The sequence below is a fragment of the Phallusia mammillata genome, chromosome 3, assembly GCF_965637545.1.
Source record: "Phallusia mammillata chromosome 3, kaPhaMamm4.hap1.1, whole genome shotgun sequence".
Lineage (NCBI taxonomy): Eukaryota > Metazoa > Chordata > Ascidiacea > Phlebobranchia > Ascidiidae > Phallusia > Phallusia mammillata.
In genome coordinates this window covers 26,384,113-26,406,106 of record NC_137254.1, presented here as the reverse complement: position 1 = coordinate 26,406,106, position 21,994 = coordinate 26,384,113, and the positions used below count along the sequence as shown (strand labels likewise).

The window sequence follows — 21,994 nt, the reverse complement described above, 5'->3', positions numbered from 1 at the left end:
TGTCAGTTAAACAGAAATCAGTTTATTGGTAAAGAATAGAAATTGTAAAGCAAATCAGTTAAACTATACAGCATTTAACGATGAAAAATTACATTATGCAGGCACACATTACACATTATAGAGTTTATCCAACAATTCAAAATGAAAAAAAAAACAAGGTATAACTGTTAATTTTACTCTTCTCTTTATACAGGAGCAAGTATGAGACAGGTAATGTTATGGCAATATTGTTGTGATTAAAACACCATTTGCTCAATATCAGTACACTAGGCAGTCAGCAGTGTGTGATACAGATACAAGGGAATTGTTTTCTCTGCCATTGGTAAGTACGACATATATAACTGTTGCTTAGCAACCACACATCAGTTTGTGTATGGGTTTACAGAGAAGCACAATAATCACCAGGCAAAATTTATAAGTGGCAATGGATACAACAAAGAAAAAAGGTTTAGCACTATATGTTGAAGATATTAATGAAATATAAAAAACAATGATAAACAAATTCCAAAAAAATAGCCAAGTTTAAGTAAAGTTTTTATTTTACAGAGCCAAAATGTATAGCCTAGAATCATATCTTTTACATCCAGATTAAGTGCTAGAATTATGCCGCCTAAAATGGGGTGAGTGAACCGCAGTAAAACAGGACAATCAGTAACTTTAAACAGAACAAATAACACCAAGATAAAACTGATAAACAAATTTTCACCGTTCCAATCAGTCAAGCACAGTGATTCAGCGTATGTTTCATTTCTTAGCTTAATTCAGTCAGAAAACAGATAATTTGTTACCTTAACCTATGTTTGAACATAAACTATACAGAAATCATACAAACGTTAGCATTTACAATTCCAATGGTTTGTCAAAATATGAATTGGCACTGTTCAAAAATTTGTGTGATGCAAGCCATTATTGTTGTAGTTTTTAAAACGTTTTTGCAAAACAACTGTTACTAGCACATATCAAGGCACCTATTGTGTTAAGTACTCAGTTATCATGAATATAGCCCTAATTGGATTAGCACAAATGTTATACAAAGGCAATTAAATAAACATGGAACACATATAATAAACCCCATAGCTGTAACATTATACCCTGTTTATGTGGTTTTAGGATAAAAAACAGCATTTTCCGGAAAAAAGTTACCAAAAATAAACACTATTATTTGTAGTTACAGAAAATATCTAATAGCAACCTTAAAACGTAAAAAAAATATTCGAAGTATTAAACATGTTTACAGATTCAGTGGCTTATTCGCACATTAATACTTAAATCAATCAGCAACAGAGTGCAAATTTGCAACAGAATATACGATGTAGCATCAAAATAAACATCCAGTGGACATGTCGTTGACAATGGAACATGAAGTGCGGCAAATTAAAGTGCAACTTGCTTCAAGTATCTTCCATTAACTGAAGTGCATACCTACATAAAGCATTTGCAATTTAACATACTTGTGGTAGTTCATGTACATGCGACGGGAAATTGTATTAGTCAATGGTACCTAAATTGTTGTTTTAAGTTTCACTTTGGGTCATTCGGTCATCTGATTATTTAGCCTCAAAGTTATGGATTTTCAATCTAATAGAGACCATTATTGCTAATGCAACGCACAAAACATCCTTGTAAGCTGAGAGAAGGGGAAATTCAAACTTGATGATTGACTTTATTGGCAAACTACACCAAATCTACAACATAACTTTTAGGTTTTTATGTGAATTCAAATACCTCAAACCGTTTTTTAGCAAATTTTACATTGCTATCAATCAAATCCCATCCAGACAAGCAATAAAAATTGTGGACATTGTAAATGTGATATGACTAGTGTTTTTCAACCCTTTATGGTCTTGAACTATTGTGCCTAAACATAAATATTCACAGATTAACAGTAGAGATTAAAAAATATTGTATGTCCGAAGGTGACTGTGGAGAAAAACTGTTGTAGGACTTTGTCTCAGACCTAGTTAGATATATATGTCATTTCCTGATAAAGGCGTCTCGTATGGAATGTCAAAACATTGATTATTATGATAAAACTGCCGGAAGAGCAATACTCATTTATATGTTATGCCTGGCAGCAACAGCTTGTTGTTGCAACATTACTACGTTATGAACATTAACTACTTTATGCACTGACCATTGTGTTGTTGGTTGGTTCAAGTCAGTTGCAGACAAATCAATTGTCACCTGGCCCATCAAAACCTTCTCAGATGAGAGAAAACCTGTTTGATTTTTCACTGTAACATTGAGTTTCCCATGAGTAAGTTCTCTCAAGGGAGCATCAAACTCAAGCCTGTAACCCAAATAAATTCAAAGTACTATAGAAATACATTATAGTTAACTAAGCAGTGGATTTGAGCAAATCACATAGTCTTTAATTAACAGACTCTTATGACAGCCACATGGCCCAATTTGACATTTGACGTTTTTTTTTTAAGTAGCTCAGTAGTTCTCAAACTGTGTGCTGCGACGCCCTGGTGCGTTGTTTCAATTTTTCCAAGGGCGTCGCCGAACAGTTTCGTTTCGTTGCTTTTTGTTGTTGTATCAATAAACACAACTTCAGTAACAAGTTTTCTCATTAACTTGTATTTGCTGGTGCGTTGCAAGTCCAGAAAACTTTTCCTAAAGTTTCTACTTGTATATGTCAAGCTTCATACTTACTTCTAATTGCAATTAAGTCTAAGTTAGATTACAAAGCATGGCTTTAAGTAGAAATCTGTTTCGCCAAATCATAAAAGTGTTATAGTTATTTTACATACTTCTGGTCGTAGACAGGATCCAGGTTGTTCTTGATCACTCTGGTTTTCTTTCGTTTGCCTTTATCATTGTTCAGATAAATCCGAACATAGGGATCCGATGTTTCATTATCCACATCACACACTATAAGATTTCTGAACAAATCAGATATTCTAAATTAGCATAGAAATTCTGACTATTTACGATCTAAATGGCAGAATATTTACTTAACAAAAATGGTGTGTTGCATTGTGATAATGTAAATGCAAGAAAGTTTGTCTTTTTGCACAAAAGAACAGCTTGCTACTTTTCCACTTAGACACTACTGGTTTATGTTTTTGCTTACTGCCATGTCATCCCCTTGGTAACATAATGCTCAAAGCTGCCGGTCAAGTTTAAGAAGATTTTTATCCTTACAGAAAATAAAGAAGCTATTGCAACAGAGTTTATATTGTTATGCAGAAGAACATCATACACATAGACACTAACCCAATTTTTAAAGCATTTGAAGTTTTGAACCGCTACAAAATTATATGCAGGTTCACATAACCGGTTGATTTTAAAAGCACTTTGGCAGACTGTAATTCAGTTGCCAATGCAAAGTGTTTGTTTGTAAAAGTGATTAAAACTGTGGTACTCACTCAGCTCGCACAACAACCACCACCAGCTTGTTGTTATGGTAACGGTGGGTCAACTTGATGCGTCCAAGAGCATTGGCAACTTTTTCCTCCACATTTTCACTAACATTTTGCATCCTGCATAAAAAGGTTTGGTTAGTTGAAATTATTTTGTTTTCATAAAGTTATCAAGCTTTTAATCGGCGTTTGGAGACTAATGTCCATTATACAAGCTTCAAAGTTAGAAATTTTTACAAATAACGTATGGTGCAATATGTTTTACATAATTTGTTCACCATGCAATGAATGAAAACTGTTCAGGTTGCTGCTTTATAGATTTAAAGAAATTAAATGTAGAAGCATAACATTGTACTTGAAGTACATCAACAGTAATTGTGGATGCTAATATATTTTTAGCTGTGACACAACAGTTTATGTTTCAACTGTGTTTACTTGGCATTTAATCTTTTGCGCAGATCGTTGAGGGCTCCAGGGTTTGAAATTTCAGATGAAATACTTGGGGTGCGATTTAAGCCAATGGAAGTATGGGAGGGTGAGGTACCAGTTTCTGAAAAATGTCAACAAATACTTGCTTCATGCTATTATTTACAGAGCAAAAGAAATTTAAGGACAAGAGTTTAGAAAAGATACAGAGTCTACTGAAATAGCCATTTTTTTAAATAAGCTGCCACAAAAAACTATTGTTAGGCCATAACAAAAATCACTTAATAAGGGTGCTACAAATTGCATAGACAATATACATGCACAAAAAGATCTGTACAGGCTAGGGGAAAAAATTCCTTGAAACAAGTTGCATGCCACGCCCATTTTTGCCCTTCCAACACCTATAAATTAACAACAAAATGAGTGAAATCTATAGACATACAGAAACAAATTGCATAGCACACAAACACCATGCTTAACAACTACAATATTCCATCAAGACAACACTTGACAAGTGTACTACAAATTCGCTGATAATGCATAAGAAATTTTCAGCCGTGTCCCATTTGTTGGTGTGCAAAAATTGATTTTGCCTAAACGTGTTTTGTTTTTCATGCAAATTATCATTTCCACAGAGCCACAACCCTTACCATAGAACAACTGTAGATTCTTATCAACTAAATAACAAGACAAAAATTTAATTGTTTGGTCACTAACTATTGACTATGATGCAGTTACAAAATTATTGCACTTATTAGACTTTTCAAATTTATAACCATCCATATATTTATGCACACATCTTGTAATAAATTTTTGTTAGATCTTGTAAATAACCATTTGGTTTTAAACAGGGTCAGGACATGGTTGCTGAAACACATCAAGCTTGAGTACAGAAACTGTTTCTACATTTAAATCTGATTTTAATGAGGAAATTTGATAATTTAACAGGTCTATTATATTCTGGGAAAAACAGAAACAAAAATCATCATAATCATTTGTTGTGGTGATTATATGAGACCGGTTGGTGTATACCTACAGGTCAAATAAATGCCAACAGCCATAGACAGGTCTACATGCAAAAATGAAAACAAACTAAAATCCACACCAAACTCAATTCCTCCACTTGTCTCACTTCCACTGTCGCTTCCTCTAACTGATAATTTCTCTTTTGAGGTATTTCCAGAGTCAGTGGAATCTATAAAAAAAGTAACACACTACTACAACATGCTAAGATAAATATTTTCATACTGGGATCAGCCCTGAAGCGCCAAATTAGACGTGCGATCATGGCATACTTATCGATAATTCACAGTACGCCAGGCCTATTAAAGGCATTAAACCGAATCAGCTGGTCTCCCAAGCATTCACATATGGCAAGGCATAGGCTAGTCCCGGAAAGACTCCTGTCGTGGGTTCGAATCCCACGGCAGGCTAGATTTTTCTAGCCTATGCCTTGTCATATGTGAATGCTTGGGAGACCACCTGATTCGGTTTAATGCCTTTAATAGGCCTGGTGTACTGTGAACTACTACAACATGCTTTAAATATTGCTGCAAAGTCAAATGATTTCAATAAGACCCTTTCATCCTTAAGAGGTTGTATTAAATTTAAAAGTGTTGAAGTTGCATGGTACATTTGCCCACTTTGATCTGTGCCTAGAGCACAGATAATTGTTTAACAGCTGAAAGGTTTAGAATAATTTTCACTGTAAAACACTATGACTTAAAAAAGTTATTCAACTTCAAAACATGAAACATAACTATCATTTAGGACATTTGCTGAAACGCAATTCAGTACTGTTGCATGTTATCAAAATGTATACATTTTCACATTGTATGAAACGATACTGAAAATTATTGCAATTTGAACAATATACAGTTTAAACCAGTATGGTTGGTTGATATGCCAATTTTTACATAATATCTAGTGGCAATTAAAAAAGAAAAAAATATCTTTCCAAAATAATAGGCTTCGTGGACTTCTATGAAAGGGTATAAAAGTAATGAATTGCTAAGAAAAAAGTTGAAGACAACTGATGTAAACTAAGTATAGTAAGACTGCTATTTACCTGCAGCAGATGATTTCGGTTTGGAGTGAACAGTTATTTTTTGTGCCCCACTTTCAGAAGGTGTGTATTCTTTTGGACAAAGCAACTGCACAAAACACAAACGTTATAAACAGATATTATGTCCGGATATTATACAAACACATGTCAAGTGGGATGTTACAGAAAAATGCTGCTTCTGAAAGCATACCCAATGTAAATGGCAAAACAATAAAACCAACCAATGGTTTATCAAAATTTGAGCTAAATGACATGTGACACATCACTTTATTTTATATTTACAGCAGGGGTGCCCAAAACTTGTCCCTTTTATGATTTAAAAATGGGCAAAATTAAGTGGGGTCAGTGACTATGACTAAAAAACAAAAGTACCCTTAAGGTAATCTTGCAACTTAGCACAGACTTAGTGCCAGCTCCTTGCAAACGAATTGGTTCATCCAATGTCATATCCTCGGCATTCAGGACCTTTTGTAATGGCAGCTCATATCTGCCAAGTGTACCCTTTGCAGATGAATTTTCAACCTACAAAGTAAATCAGCAAATCAGAAGAGCAAGAAATCTATTGTTTTGTTTCATGTTTAAATTGTAATAGAGTACAATGCTATAATGTATTATACACTACATTATGCTTTACCCTGTCAAAACAAATAGATGGTACATACCGATGTCATTCACCAAATGTTTCATGACATAGCAATTCAAACAGTTTGATTTCGTTTGCTACAATATGTATTTTGGTATAACCTAATCAGTGTTATACAAAAGTTAAAACTAAGTTATAATTGCAACATACATTACAAGTAAAGCAGCAAAAATGCAAATGCTACTCTAAAATCTCAATTGGTTTGTAAAACTTGAACAAAATAGAAGGTCAAACCAATGCAGGTCTACACTGTGTTCAATGTATAGTAATAAACTTGATGCACAAATTTAACAAAAAAAAAAACATGTTAAAATCCCTTTGCAGGATATTATGTCCAGTCGACTGTCAACATTCATGCAGTCTGTGTTTAAATGCCCATGTTTGTATCTACTGCAACTAAGAGCACATAATACATGCAAGAAGATTTGAGTGCAGCACATTTCAGCTGCTTAGTTTACATTGTATTTGCCAATGCATTGTGTACATGACTAGTATAGGTGTATATGTCAGTACAGACAAATCCAGTTAATCACATAATCCTGATAATTGCATATCAATGGTGCAACTGTAGCTTATCACTTGTCAAGAAAATCGTTCCCTTAATCTTATAATCCAGTTACTAGCATAAAAGACATCAGCAAGTCGGGTATGTGATTAACAGGATGCGTCTGTACAACAATAAACAAGTTTCAGAAGCTAAAAACAAACAATAAAAGACATTTTCAGTTTCACAGCATCAATGTCTATTCACTGCAACAAAGTCAGAATTGATGGATTTTTCACACTCCAAAAATCATTTTTTTCGGCCTGACTTATTGCCACTACACAACAGCATAGCCACATATGTCACACAAACGAAACCTTGGTTTGCTTTTTGTTGAAAACTCTAACCGAGGCCTTCACCATATTGTTGATGCGCCGCTTGTCCTTGAGCTACATGTAAATTTTATCCATGCAAAATATCACCACTATAAAACTGTTTAATTATCTTGATTTGAGTTGATTTATACAAATTAGGAATATTGTGAGCTTTAAAATAAAAGCTGTTTGAGATTGGAATAACATATGAAACATAATGTAAGCAACTGTTTGGGAATTGTTTAAACAGCAATTTGGACATGCAAATAAAACCTTGATTAATGTAATAGTGCAAATTATACACATGGCTCTGTTTTATAATAAATCTGCTGCAGTTTTTGGCTACAAATAAATGAAGTAAATAGGTGCCTGGGAACTGTTTTGAAAAGTACCAATAAGATATTATGAAAAAGTCAGTTTGCGAAGGTGTTTGTTTATATAGGTGGACATTAGAAACTAGTTTGTTTTGCAGGATAACCATGTTTTTTCAAATGTTTCACTTTAGATAGGCACATTTTCACTAATAACATGGTTTACTGACAAAGTGTTTATATGTAGCATAATTACTTTACATTTTGAATTCAACACAAAAAATGTAACACTGTGATTTTAATACATAACTTATTGGCCAATGAGTGAAAACTCTATGTTTGCAAATTACAGCTCAGTATAAATGTAGAAGCCACCCAAATTACCATGTAACATACTAAAATGAAGATGTATACAACCATAAGTTGAAAAGTGATAACATTACCATGTAAAACACCACTACAAAATGTCAATGGCCAGCCACCAATTATGCATATATTAGTTTACAGAATACAATACATGCATGATAGACAGATAATTGAATTGAACATGAACATACATTCACTTACCTCAAAAGTAACAACTTGTTTTTTTGGATCTTCGACAAGAAGGCAGAAATTTTCCTCCCAAACTGGAAGGCTAGTCTCAGGTGCAGCCTAAATAATATCATAATCTAGTTGGGGTCTGTCAAAACTGCATATGTTTTGTTTTTCCAAGCACCAATCGTTTTGTGATAATATTTGCTGCCTGGTGGTTTCAGGTACAGTGATGTACCACAGATTTGTCGAAACAATATACAGTATTTATTATCATGTGTGAAATATAGCATCTGTAACTTAGGTGCATTAGCATTGAGCAATAACAAAAGCCTATGCCCAGAACTTACTCACTACTAATTAGTGGTTCAATCTACAACCCTTATTAACTTGGTAAAAAAAAACTGCAATAGGTGGCTGTTCCAGCAGTTTTTAATATAACAAGCCAATGTTTTAAACAAATTTGTCGTTCAAGTGTAATGCTCCAGTTGATTGACAAATTTGTTAAATATGCAACCTGGTTGACGAAACGCTTGTTCTGTATTTTCTATTATCACAAGCCAACATTTTTAACATCTTTGTGTTTCAATTTATGTTATTACCCTGATGAAGGTATCATGTATGGGATGTCAAAACATTGGCTTGTATTTGCTAATGCTTGCATGTTTGTTTACCTATGTAAGATCTATACCTCTATCAAAAAAGCCACATACCTGAGTTTTCATTGGTTCTTTGTTTGGAACAGAAATCTTCAGAACTGGGCTTGGATCAAAGCTTTCTTCATTTCCCTCCTACATTGCAGTACAGTATTTGTTAAAACATATTTTTGAGCAAATGACAAGCATTTGATCAACTAATCATGTATAACCTATTTTTTTAAGATTTGTAAGATAGCAAATAAGGAATAGGATAAATATATCGGTAATGTGTGAATAATAAACTGACATAATACAATAGCAAACACTTCAAACTCAAAAAGCAAACATCAGTATTTTAAATGTACTTACAGCAAGGAGCTGGGCACTGTTAGCAAATATGTTCAGCAAAGCCATACTTTTGGGTTGTATCTGTTAAAAGAAATATGTGCAAAATGAATCAAAGGCAAAATTTATTTGATCCAAGTCAATACCTAATACATTTTATTGTATACATTTATATAACAGCAATTGTTATCAATGGCAGAAAGAAAATCTAATGTATTTACTACCTTTAAATTTTGGCATCATTTTTAACGTTTGAAGTCAGTGCCTAAGGATTTAATTTTTTTTTGGCTTGTCCATGCCAATCTTACGTAGAGAAAGAATTATCGACCAGTGTGTTATGCAATGATTTAACGCTAACCTTAGCTGTAGCACTGATAAGCTATGGAAAGGAAACGGGAAAGCTATTCACAGCAAAAAAATATCGAATACATAGAACCTGCTGTCAATATATATTAATTTCAGCTGTGCTGTCAATGGATGTTCATACATGCAAGGAAGTTGTATTCATACAATGTCAAGTTCATCGTTACCTTGTCAAGGTCATTGATGTCACTGGATAGATCCATCCACTCTAGTTTTACATGTATTGCTCCTGTGCTTGCATCACTCAAGTTGAACCACTGTGGAATAATAATAAGTTTCAACACAGGCTAGATTGAGTTTCAAAAAGCTATGACAGTTGTACTTACCTCATCAACCACACCTTGGTCATAGACTGACTTGATTGGAATGGAAGCACTAAAAATAAGTTCGCATTAATGCATACAATGTCCTTTTTAATTTGCAAACTTCAATCAGTGTTATCGCATGATTATATCACATGGCACCTGCTCAAAGATTAGAGGCCTACATCAATCGGTATCACACAATGTTTTCGTTGCGTTGTGACATGCTTGCATTGAATTTTTGTTTTTTTGTTTATTGTGTACTGTACTAGGTGCATTCAGTGTTATTTACCATAACAGAAAGCGACCTGTATAGGACATCAAAACACTGATGCAAAAACACAATTGCCAGAAGACCTCTATTAAGTTGACATTAGTATAAGTTACAAAAAAAGTTGCAAGCAAAGAACTGTAAAAAGTGTGAAGCTTTATACTTGCATGGCTTAAAGGACTTTCAAATATTTAAAGTCACAATTACTCGATTTACAATGTACAACATTCATGGTTTTAACTTATCCTAACAGGAAAACTTCTTTATTAAACTTATCTTATGGTAACAACTGACAACATTTTTTTCAATCAATTAACAATGATTTACATACAAGCATTGCCTTAAATGTTTTTGAAACTACACAAAACCTCAGTTAAACTGGATTTTAATTAATCCGAATCTTCACCGAATGTGTACCAATCTTAAGGTACAAATGGTGTGTAAAGGCTTGAACTAATCAACATCAATTAATTCGGCTTTTTGCATAATGGAGACAAATTTGTTGGTACAAACAGGTTCAGATTAACCATTGTTTACTGTATGATTTTACCTTCCAAGATCATCTGCCTTGTTAAGTGGCCCATCATCATCAAAGAGAAGAAATTCGGCAGTAGTAAGAGGAATGTCGGCAACCATAACATCAAATGTTTCATTCCAATGTGGGTTAATGTTATGCTCGATGGTGGCAGTTTTAAACTTCTGGTGATGACCCACTTTAACAAACACATACGTTACTTAAATGGTGGCTTGCCAGGAAGATTTTTGACCAAAAAATATGAACTCTTTTGACACAAATACATTAACAAAGAAAATGTGAATAACATCGTTTAGCATTCTATGGCCAACTGTGTGTTATTACCTTTAAACATAGAAAAATTCTAAATATATAATTTCCTGTTTTATGTGTTGCAGCACATTAGCATAGTAAATTCAAATGTCTTTTATATTCTAGGTTACAATATAAATCATGTTAGTGCAACATGTGAATATTCACACCCATGCATGTACTGCTGTTAATCACACTTAGTTAGTGACATTTAAGACACGAATGCCATGCTATTAACTAGGTTCCACCCACACAGCACATTTGTTAGTGACTAATATTCAAATTACATAGACCACAATCCCAGGCTTTACTTTAAATGATGTGTAAGTCCATTTCATATCAAATGTCACTTTATTTTATAAGCTGTTGCTGCCAGGCATAATATTAACTTTCTAGAGCTCTTTTGGTATTTTGGCACCATTTTTCAGAAGCCTATACAATAATGATCGCACATTGTTTTTTGATGCATTGTGACATGATTGTGTTTAATTCTTTTCCCTTCAGTATTATTTATCCTGATGAAGGCGACCTGTATAGGACGTCGAAATGTCGGTGCAAAAATACAATTGCCAGAAGAGCTCTTTAAAGTTGTTACTTTATGTTATTCATATACAGACAGTTTATTTATTTCACCAAACAATAAAACCTTAATTTTGTTATAATGGATGTAAATGAACTTCATACATTTTTAGTGAGTTTTTAATTTAACTATATGTGATGAAAATGGAATAAAGGTTTGCAAAGCTTATCCTACATCTGAAGCAGATACTTTCACAATATACAAGGCTTAGAAAAAAAACATTGATTGAGTTAACAAGCAGCTGCACAGATGATCTCATTAGTTGTGGCTTGAATTCAATGGGATCCAATATAGCCTGCCTCCCATATGGAGGTGGTCCTTGACAACAAGCCAATATTTCGTAAATGACATTTTCCCAATCGGGACAGATGTCACTTGTACCCACTTAAACACAGAGCTGTACTTGTGACTAAGAATTACACACACAACAGTTTGTCTCCGACATTACAACGCTTTCATAGCACTAGATCTAGCTTATGAAAGCCACAAACAAACTGTAACATATCATGAAATTACAAAACCTTACAGTCACAACACAATGTCACCTACAAGGAGTATTTACAAATTACATGTTCCCAAACAAAGGGGAATGTGAAGAACATGTCAAATTGTCCAGTGTTGCTATAATTAATTCACTGTTGGACTGTGATTATGTGACTAATACAAGTTTTACAAATTATACCACTGATGACCCAATAACCATGCAAACATTTTTGTCCCTCTCACCTTTAAGCAGTAAACCTGTCCAAAATATTAGTTAAGAAACTTAGTCAAAAAGTTGTTGAAAAATCAAATTCTTAATGTATTGACTGTTTCCAATGCAACATTCAAAATGTACAAGAGTCAATGTTCTACATTGATGTACATTCCACTACTATGACTTTGTTAAATAATAGTCTTGAGTTGAAACATAATATAGTTTTTTAAACATATATGCAAGGAAAGTGAGATAATATCATTGTTAGTCACAAATTCTCCTGTTATTGTCACTGTAATGATTTTAGGGTGGATCTTACCACTAGTTTACAAATGTTAATTTTAAAAAATCCAAAACTACCTACATTTTTATATAGGGTTAATAATACACCCTGGTAAACAGCAAACGTTTATTGTAGGTTATAAGCGTCACAAAACAACCAAAATGTTAGTAAAAAGTAATGGTCAATGAGTATCCCATGCTGAATAAGATCATTCAGTGAGTGAACAATGTAACTAACCAGGTTTTGATGATGTTGGATTAAGTGAATTTGTATGGTAAACTGTAAACAATGACTTTGTTGATAAATTTATCACTATAGGTAACTAAATATTGTTATTGTTCACCAAGCAAGAGATTACCACCAAAATTTGTTGTTCTAAAACCCAGGTGATGTTTACACACTGTTTTAAATATTTTGAGCAAAAAGATGGTTTAATTTTAGCTGAAAATGACAAAAAGAAACTGTCGAAACGTTGTTATGTTTTACATGTAAATACTGGCATGGATCTTTTTGCCCAGGTGATGCTGTTGTGACAAGCATATCAGAATGAATGAGATACAACAAACATAATGATAAAATACTGGCAACAAATGATAAAAAAATCTAGGCACAATGGTAAATGCTGGTCTTACAACATAGGTGTGTAGGCATCAGTAAAGCATACTGCGCACCTGCTAACTTACCTACCAAGCATATTTACCTTTTATTGTTACAAATGGATCACTGCCACCGCCAAATCCCAAAACTTTTTTGTCCTTTTCTTCCAGGTTTTTGGCCTCAATTACATGAATTCGCACCACTCCCTACATAAGAAAAACATTAATTCAAAAAGGAATAAAACTTATACCGTATTAATGAATGTTTTGTAGACAAGCATTGGTTAACAACCATATTTTGTACAAACCAAAAAAACTGCTTTGTTTTGCCACAGCTGATTTTTTTCGTCACAAACTTACTAAACTAGTATGATTTCTTGTGGAAAGTGCCATCAATTGTGTTTCAGCAAGAAATTCGATACACACAATATAAAGGTGTATATTGATACATTGACAAATATAATGTAACATAATGATGAGCACAGTACAATGTGGATAAAATATGACAATTGCACCCTCTTGTAATAAAAGTTAGATGAATGTTATGTTTGAAGTGTTTTTTAAACAGCAAACTGATTCAAAAAGTGTGATTTTTTTTCATTTAAAGTAAACCGACAGATTTCAGCAGAGGGCATTCAAAAGAACAAAATGATTGTACAAACTTCCAGGAACCAATAATTTTACCAAATCAAAAACTGGACATGCTTTTTCTGCCATTGTTTAAAATGGTTTCCATGCGATCTATAGTTTCCTGAGATAAAACATCACATTGTATTTGCACTGAACTGATAAGTCAGGAAATACGGCACCAAGCAAAACATGCCGTTGTATAAAAAAATCCAAATAATAATGCAGGAAAAAGCATGATGGTATGTCATACGTAAAATTAATTCCGACCAATACTGACATTTCCTTTGTTTGCGGTTAACATGAATGATGGGTTTGACTAACACTCTTAATATACCTATAAGTGAAATATACTGACCACTATGGAAAATTAAGTACTTAAATTGGAAATTATATTTTTATTTTTAAAAACTTTTAAGTTAATCAAGAGTTAATTATAGCACAACTACTGATGATGATATGGCAAAAAAAAACTATCACAAAAAAGTTTTAATTTTTACCAAACAATTAAACAATTCTGTTTGGCAAAACCTGTAACACTGACAACCCCATAAATAATCATATCCATTTTTACATAAAATTAGAAAAAAAGAGATTATGTTGGGTCAACATAACCACACAAAACATAAAAGAACATACATATGGTTAAGAATATGCATGGCCATCTAAAACCTATAATAGTGTAAATATTTCAATCAATACTTTTATTTAATATAAAAATGGCTCAATTCTAATCAAATTTACTCATAGATACTGAAAAACAGAAAATTTACAGCCATAAGAGTCATGAAAACACAGTGTTATTGTGTTCCAGACTTTACACCAAATGCAAATTATCCAAAACATCGTTAAAGCTCAACTTCCCATCTTTGCCACTTATTGGGTAGTTGGGGAATAATATTACTTCCTATTAGGTTCGTCCTATCACTCATTTAGTTCCAATATACACATAATGATTTACCAAAATATGTAAATAAGAGCAGAAAAGGCATACATGTTTCACACAGAAAAAGGGCAAATTGGAGACTAAAAGTGGAAACAATCACAGAGGGACATGATTAATGTCTTAATGATATGATTAGTAGCAATGTACTAAAGGACATAGGTAATTTACAGTTCATTAAAAAATATGATAAAAGTATCCTATTGACCTTTTACATAAGGGTGATGAACTGTCAACAAATTCACATAAAAAATAATACAAAAGCATAAAGATTTATCACAAAATTTTCAGGGCATGAAAATTTACAGTCTAACAATTGTATTCTCACCTTTGGCAGTGGATACTTAAGAAGGCTTATGTCCAGATCGGGGTTCAGTTTAACGATGTACCTCTCAGGCATTACCATTAAACCACCAATACAATCAACCACAGCACCTCGCAGTAATCCATCAATACCAGGTAAGTCAAACAAATTGGCCAGGTGGGTAAGGTTGAAATCGATTTGCTGGAATACAATGCAGAAAGACATTGGCACATCTCAATACACATTGTGAAAAATTGAACAGTCTGAAGATAAGCTGATCCGAAAATGACTGGAGGCATTTTGAAAAGATGTGAATCATGTTTCAGTTAAAGTGCAGCAATTTTGTTTCAAATTTTGAAATTTCTCTTTAATGCTTTCAAACCAGTCTACAATGCAAATCTTTTTTTTAATGAAATCTGCTTTCAGGAAGAGCAAAGACTGCGACAATTTTATGTCCGAATCTTATATATCTTTGTTTTGAGACACTGATGATGCCAAAAAAGGGGATGCATTTGTTTTTGTGAAAAAACTAAAATACATTGGCAGATTAAGTGGTTTTTACTAGAAATTTCCAGGCCACACTGCTTGCAACACATTTTAACAGAAACTAAAGAACTTTTACACTTTTAAACTAAAGTATTTTGCACTAACATATATACAAACATAGGACAATAGGTAAGCACACAACCCGAAATAAAATCACTTAAAAGAGGAAATCCTGACATTTTACTTACTGGGTCGCGAATAAATGAGACTGATACTGCCCCAACGATGGGAAGGCGCGGTATTAATGGGTAAAGCTCGACGCGCAGCAGGCCTCGAATTTGAAGGTCGCAAATTCCAGCTTCCAGTCCATTAATGGATACACCATAGTTGCACTCACTGTCATATCTAAAGAGAATTTAACAAAAGGCCAAATAACATTATCATTTGACTTTAAATTTTACAATAGACCAGTATACTATAGCTGATATTGGCAAAATTATGACATAACAGGTTCCAATGGAATTGAATATGGTCAAGACTAATATTTGGCAAATAACATATTGCTCAATTAAAAAAGAGTTTTTTTGAAAGGGAACAATCAAGGTTCATTCAACTAGCAATTAAACATGTGCATATAAATACGCTTCATAGACAAGCTTTGCTATGTGGCCTATCATGTAATACTAAACAACCTTTGCAACCACCAACATGTTATTGCAGCATTAATTTGCACTGCATTCATCCCAGGATATGTTTACCACAAGGCTCATGTTATCAACATTCGATGGCATTTCCCTATTTCAAATTGTGGGAAACAAAATCGCTCAGTTTTATTGAGGAAACCACCAACACCACATATGAAAAACACTGTGTTGTTTTGTGCATTATATTAATAGCAGTATGCTAAAGGGACACTATATACGGATCTGTTCATAAGTTGAATGAAAATAACGGTTGAAATAAAAATGCTTGAACAATAAAGCATGGCACATTTTTTGTTTATTCTGGCCATTATTTTTATCATTAAAGTATGGTAAAGCATATTGCAAATGGGCTACAGACATGACATTTGTGCTACATACTATTTTGGCATATAAGAAAACAGGCTTGTAACAAATTTGCTTAAAAACCTCTGCTTTGAAATGATACATGTGTGGGTTGTAACTGATATCAATGTCTTGGCCATATAAGAAAATAAGCATGTCACAAGTTTCTTTGTTTACCAGACACATATATATATATGTACACTTACACAAGCTGCAAGTCCATTATAATCTCATTTGGGCGAGTTAGAGCCTTGTCATAGACTTTGATGCCAGCAATACGCGGTGATCGGTCGCCCAAGTTAACATCAGTAAATGTGAAGCTCGAAAGAAGAGATGATGAATTTTGAATAGATTTTTGGACCTGAAATTATGTTCACAGTATTTTAGTGCAACAAGCCAAGTGTCTATATGCATTAGCGCATGTATTATGCATAGGCCTACAGATTTTACATCATGATAAATATTTTTATGTATATCCAGTGACCTTCAAAAAAAAAAGATTGAAATCTATAAAATTTAAATGCAATTTTTAAACATAATTCTCAAGAATAAGGTTTTTATTAAAGCTCATATTCCTGTAAATTCAAATAAGTAATAAAAGATATGAATAAATTGGTCGATTATCCGCAATTGTCAAATCTACCATACAAGGGAGTTTGAATGAATAAAAATCTGAAGATAAAATAAGAAGTAAATAAGAAACTATAAAGTAACTGAAATGAAATCTGGAATAATAAAATTTTATACACTTTACTTTCCTGCAAACTAGTAAACAGGTTTAATTTCATTCCTACAAAGAGGTATAAAACAAGGCCATGTAAACAACCTATATATATTCTTCTTTAGGATTTATTTGGGGCATAAAGTTTAGCACTGTTTTCCAACCTGGTTTGTGAGAAGGTCCTTGACATAGTCACCGATATTTGGCCACAACTGCTGTAGCATTTTGTTCAGCCATTCTGCCTTCTCCATGTCAGGAAAATAAATCTGCACAAAAATTGTTGTGTTACCTTATATGTAGTACGTCTTTAGGACACCTAGTTTAGATTTACAAATGCCAAAACCAACAACAGGATAAAAAAAACAATAGTCCCGACATTTTCTATTGTTTACTTAGATGCACAATAACTACTTTGTGCGGCACATGAACTGTTGCGCCTTATGCTGACTTGATAAACCTAATGTTTTGTCTTATGAATATCAGCCAGTAATTGAGTGTCATTTTATTTCACATAATAGCTATAAGGAGGCATGTGGGTTCTATTTGTTGACCGACCTATCTTGAAGTAAAGTACAACGCTACTGCATAAAACTCTGTTTCAACAACTTGGACCTTCAATGCCAATCAAACACAGACAATGAAATCACACCTACCTCCATTGCAAATTATTTCAGTCTTGAAAAACAGTTTTCAGTAAAAAAATTCAACTGGTGCAAAGCAGATACAGGACAAATTCTAACAGCCAATGTGTGAAACAAAACTGGCTCTGCATTTCAGAAACAAAAAAGATAAAAAAAAAACTGCTCCACTACACAAAAAAACTTAGTCACTTCCTATTATGAGTTGCAAATGCAAAAAAGGCCCGGTTTTATCCAGGCTACTAAAATCATAATGACCTAAATGCATTTTTTTCAGTGGACAAAGTCACATAGTAAACAATGCTCAACCTAAACTGATACAAGTTTTTTTTCACTTAGCAATACCCAAATCTAAGTCTTTAATGACTGGTGTGGAGACTCTAACATGTAGTCCGGAACTGTTCACATGCCTCAAGTCATTACACATTTTCCTGTGACTGCACCTGAGAAAACGCCTACGTTTCAAAGAATAGTTACACCATTTCCCCCCGTTTTACACAACAGTGCATTTGTGTCAGCACTTGTCGTTCACTTCTAACAATAGTTCCCTCCACTTGTTTCAAAATGAAACAAAAAGTTAGTGACCGTGAATGGGTCAAGTTTCAGTAGTGTTAAGGTCAACTGCTTACAATATACAAAGCTGATGCCTTTTACTTGATAAACAATTCAACTACACAACTTCATTCTCAGCTACTGTTGACACATCAATACTGTGGGTTTAATTATCAGCAAAATAGTTGAAGAGTTTTAGGTTTTGCAGTGCTGGCCTATGTACAATTTATAAGACAGAGCTAACCAACAAATGGTACTAAAGGCGTATCCTTACAAATGAAATGCCAAAAACCACAATTAAACCACACATATGCCACCTGTCATTTATTGAAAGGAAACCTCGATCACAGCTAGCTAAAACCCAACAGAAAAGGGTTTGGCACTGGTACTGATTGACATTTCAAAAAAGATAAGCATATTGAGCAAGGAAGGGAAATGCCAGATCCATATTATGTTATATTATTGGCTATGACTTGTCAGCTGTCTATGGTTTTTGCACTGTCTGCATAACGCTTATTCTCTATTGGGAGAGTTTGTACCAGTCAGCAATGGTAATGACGCAAAAATAGTGCTGCTATGGCAAAAAAATCTATTTTATAGTGTATATTTTTGGAAGGTCAAGCTTTGTATACCACTTGTTTGTCTATCTGTAAGCTATAGCAAACATAACTTGTAAATACAAAGGTCAAAGAAACAGTTATTTTTTTGCAATTTTCACAGGAGTAATATAATGTATGTGCAACAAACAATGTAGCAACATTGATACCAGAGATTACTAATTCTTTGATAATACATGCTAACAATTACTGTTGTCGTTGTTGTATTGATAATGACAACAATGATTGTGAAAATGGATAGTTTAAAGAAGCACTTACGTTTTTCACATAGAAACCCTGTGGAATTTACTTTTTACATCAAAAGCCTTGTTTCATCATAGCAATATACCCTGTCTGTGGCCATATTCTTGTTATATGTTGATTTTGGCAATTAGCCATGATGCTTATCTAAACTGCTTACCCATGCAGGCAGTTGGCGACCTTCTGATCGATATAGTGTCTTCATTTTCTCAATAAACAGCGAAGGATCATCCGCAGACATCTTTGATACCTGTTAGAACGAAAAATGTTTTGGTTTGTTATCAGAAAAACTGTCAACATCTAAACAATAGATTGCAAAAGATTTAAAACATAAATGATAAATTTTGAATAGATTTTTGAAACTAAAATCATGTTCGCAGAATATTAGTGCAACAATCTAAGTGTCTTCATACAAAATTACAAAACTTTAAATACAAAATTTAGCCATTTTGTTGTGATAAAAACTGTTAACCTCGAGACAAGATTGCAAAAATTGTAAAACATATACATACTAAACCAAGCCCATATCAGTAATTCAACTAAAATAGTCAATGATAACGACAAGGATAAACCACAGCATTAATTTTTCTGCTGCTCAGGTGTTGGTGAAGGAAACTGATTACCACAAGCGAAGTTTCCTAGAGTCTTGGAACATCCATTCACGCGCCAACACAATGAACGTTAAAACAGATGTTCTAATGCCGATAAATTATCGGGCGCTTTTACACCACTGAGCTGTGTTATCATTGCGTGGTGCGAGTTTGCAGCCGCGCGATCTTCTTATCGCTATTTTTGTGTGTGTGTTTTGCATTTTGTCGCTTTATAAGAATTTTGTTCTGCAAGTTACGGCATTATCCTGATGAAGGCGTCTTGTATAGGACGTCGAAACGTCGATTATTTATAATAAAAACTGCTGGATGAGCAATACTTTGTTAGACAAGGATAAACGTTTGAAATATGTTTAGACTTAAATATGTTCAAATATAATGCTCAAATGCTAGAGCAAACAAAAAATGGTTAAAACACACAAAATATGCTAACCTCCCCTCTACCTATAAAATGAAAAATGTTTTTATTTGTTGTCATAAAAACTCTCAGCCCCAAGACTGTTTAACCAAATGGGAAATAATACAAACACACAAAATGTACCTCCGCTCCAATCTTTCGCTTTTGTATTTTTTCTGCAACAAACAGCATAACACCCACACCTACAAAACAGAAGAATTTGGATGAATTGTGTTCTGTTTGAAAGATGTTACTACAAAATCATTGTGTTTATAAACAAGCTCATGACTACTCACCACAAAATATCCATAGCAAGCTAAAATTGAAGTAACCAAGAAACCATGCTAGGGACGCAAGTGCAAATTTGTAAGTTCCAATCCTCAGCAAATCAAGTGTGCTTGTTACTCTGGAAATATATAACAGCAAATTGATAAATGCAGCACAGTATTAACACAAAAGCATACATCATAGCAATAAATGAAATGGAAATAAGTATGTGTACAAAATACCAAATGTAATTTTATGACTAAAAAGACTGTTTATACATTTAAATTTTTATGTGTTCTGCGGTGTGGGCGCAACCGGTCATGTTAGGTCAAAGGAGTTTGTGCAAACAATAAGATACATATATATATCCTGTGTGAATATTTGAAGAATTCTTAAGGAAAGTGTGTAAAACCGATGTTATGTGATGACAACTATATGTGGAAATGTCACAATGGCTTCCGTAAATTTAAAAACACAATTCACACTTTGGTACAAAAGTATCACAGTCAAAACCTTTTACAAACAAGAACATTGACAATTATTAGTGACATTTAACATTATTATTTCAAATCATTCTTGTTTGAATCAGTAGGTCCAAAGATAAGTTAAAACAAGAAAGTGTTAAGAAATTAGTGGCAATTAAAACCTGTGTCGGGTAGCTATTAAAACTTTTTAGCAGTTTAGGATGGAAGAATGTAAGGTATTGCTGATTCATAATTTTTGCAACAATCTGCATTACAACCAATGAAATGTGATGTTGTGTTTGTATTGCGGCGCTAATTTGCACATTTTTTCGAGATCGCATAGGGGTCTGAACACTACAACTGAAGTCAAGATTTTGTTGTCAATGCAAAAACAAATAAACATACTTAGCCCAAAGAACTGACTGCACAATTTCTTGTATTGTGCTTGGCTGGGAGTTTGTTTTCTTTTCTTTAGGTTCATTTCCTTTCTTGTCAGAAGCACCATCCTTAAATGTTTCGTTGTCCATTTTCAGTGGTGCAGTTTGCAAACCGTTTTCTTCAGAAAAACCAGAATCATTTCTTCTGCTCATAGCCAAAAATATCGTTCTCTAGCTTGGCTTTATCCTGTTCTACTGACACAGCTCGAAAGTTGTTAGCACCCAACATACAAACATGCGCACATTAATCGATCTGCACCACCTAAAATCCGTTGATTTGCTAAGAATACAAGAATACAAGTTAATTACGTTTGTATTTTAAATAACTATAGTTATGCATATATGCACTGCTCAAACAAGGCAAATTTAGTAGCAACAATGGAACGCATAGAAAGTGTTACCTTTCACCAAAGGTGCAATAAGACAAGAGATGAATTAACAGCCGTAAACCTTGCCCATACAAAAGAAAAAAGCAGACAGACAAACTTTCTGTTTCTCGTTAGTCGTTACGGTGCAAATGACCTGAGGTAACCTTTCACCT

General features: G+C 33.6%; 1 protein-coding gene across 7 annotated transcripts; it reads right to left on the bottom strand.

Annotated features, from left to right (window-relative positions):
• Positions 1 to 2: 2 nt before the first annotated feature.
• On the bottom strand, positions 3 to 21,753 carry LOC145217856 (extended synaptotagmin-2-like). 7 transcript variants are annotated; one of them, XM_080085199.1, is made up of 26 exons: positions 21,422 to 21,753; positions 20,582 to 20,691; positions 20,430 to 20,488; positions 19,441 to 19,530; positions 17,398 to 17,499; positions 16,719 to 16,873; positions 15,715 to 15,871; positions 15,005 to 15,181; positions 13,211 to 13,313; positions 12,748 to 12,789; positions 10,675 to 10,837; positions 9,878 to 9,926; positions 9,719 to 9,808; positions 9,213 to 9,272; positions 8,919 to 8,996; positions 8,239 to 8,325; positions 7,364 to 7,435; positions 6,232 to 6,381; positions 5,863 to 5,947; positions 4,900 to 4,989; positions 4,445 to 4,471; positions 3,804 to 3,918; positions 3,375 to 3,488; positions 2,757 to 2,888; positions 2,135 to 2,290; positions 3 to 1,422 (listed from the first exon to the last, which is right to left on the bottom strand). In XM_080085199.1, exons 1-26 carry the CDS (start codon positions 21,604 to 21,606, stop codon positions 1,392 to 1,394), a joined length of 2,679 nt encoding a protein of 892 aa, XP_079941325.1. In that variant the 5' UTR covers positions 21,607 to 21,753; the 3' UTR covers positions 3 to 1,391. The 7 variants fall into 7 exon arrangements, with proteins under 7 accessions (XP_079941325.1, XP_079941330.1, XP_079941329.1 ...); XM_080085204.1 differs by having other exon boundaries at positions 4,927 to 4,989; XM_080085203.1 differs by lacking the exon at positions 12,748 to 12,789 and adding an exon at positions 12,257 to 12,271.
• Between the last annotated feature and the right edge of the window lie 241 nt (positions 21,754 to 21,994).

Bases quoted from the DNA above. Each gene is read 5' to 3' on its own strand.
- LOC145217856 (XM_080085199.1), bottom strand. From the start codon at position 21,606: ATGAGCAGAAGAAATGATTCTGGTTTTTCTGAAGAAAACGGTTTGCAA. The intron at 16,874-17,397 runs GTTGGAAAACAG...ACATAATTTCAG, and splicing joins AGGACCTTCTCACAAACCAG to GTCCAAAAATCTATTCAAAA. The intron at 13,314-15,004 runs GTGAGAATACAA...TTTCTTATGTAG, and splicing joins TTAAGTATCCACTGCCAAAG to GGAGTGGTGCGAATTCATGT.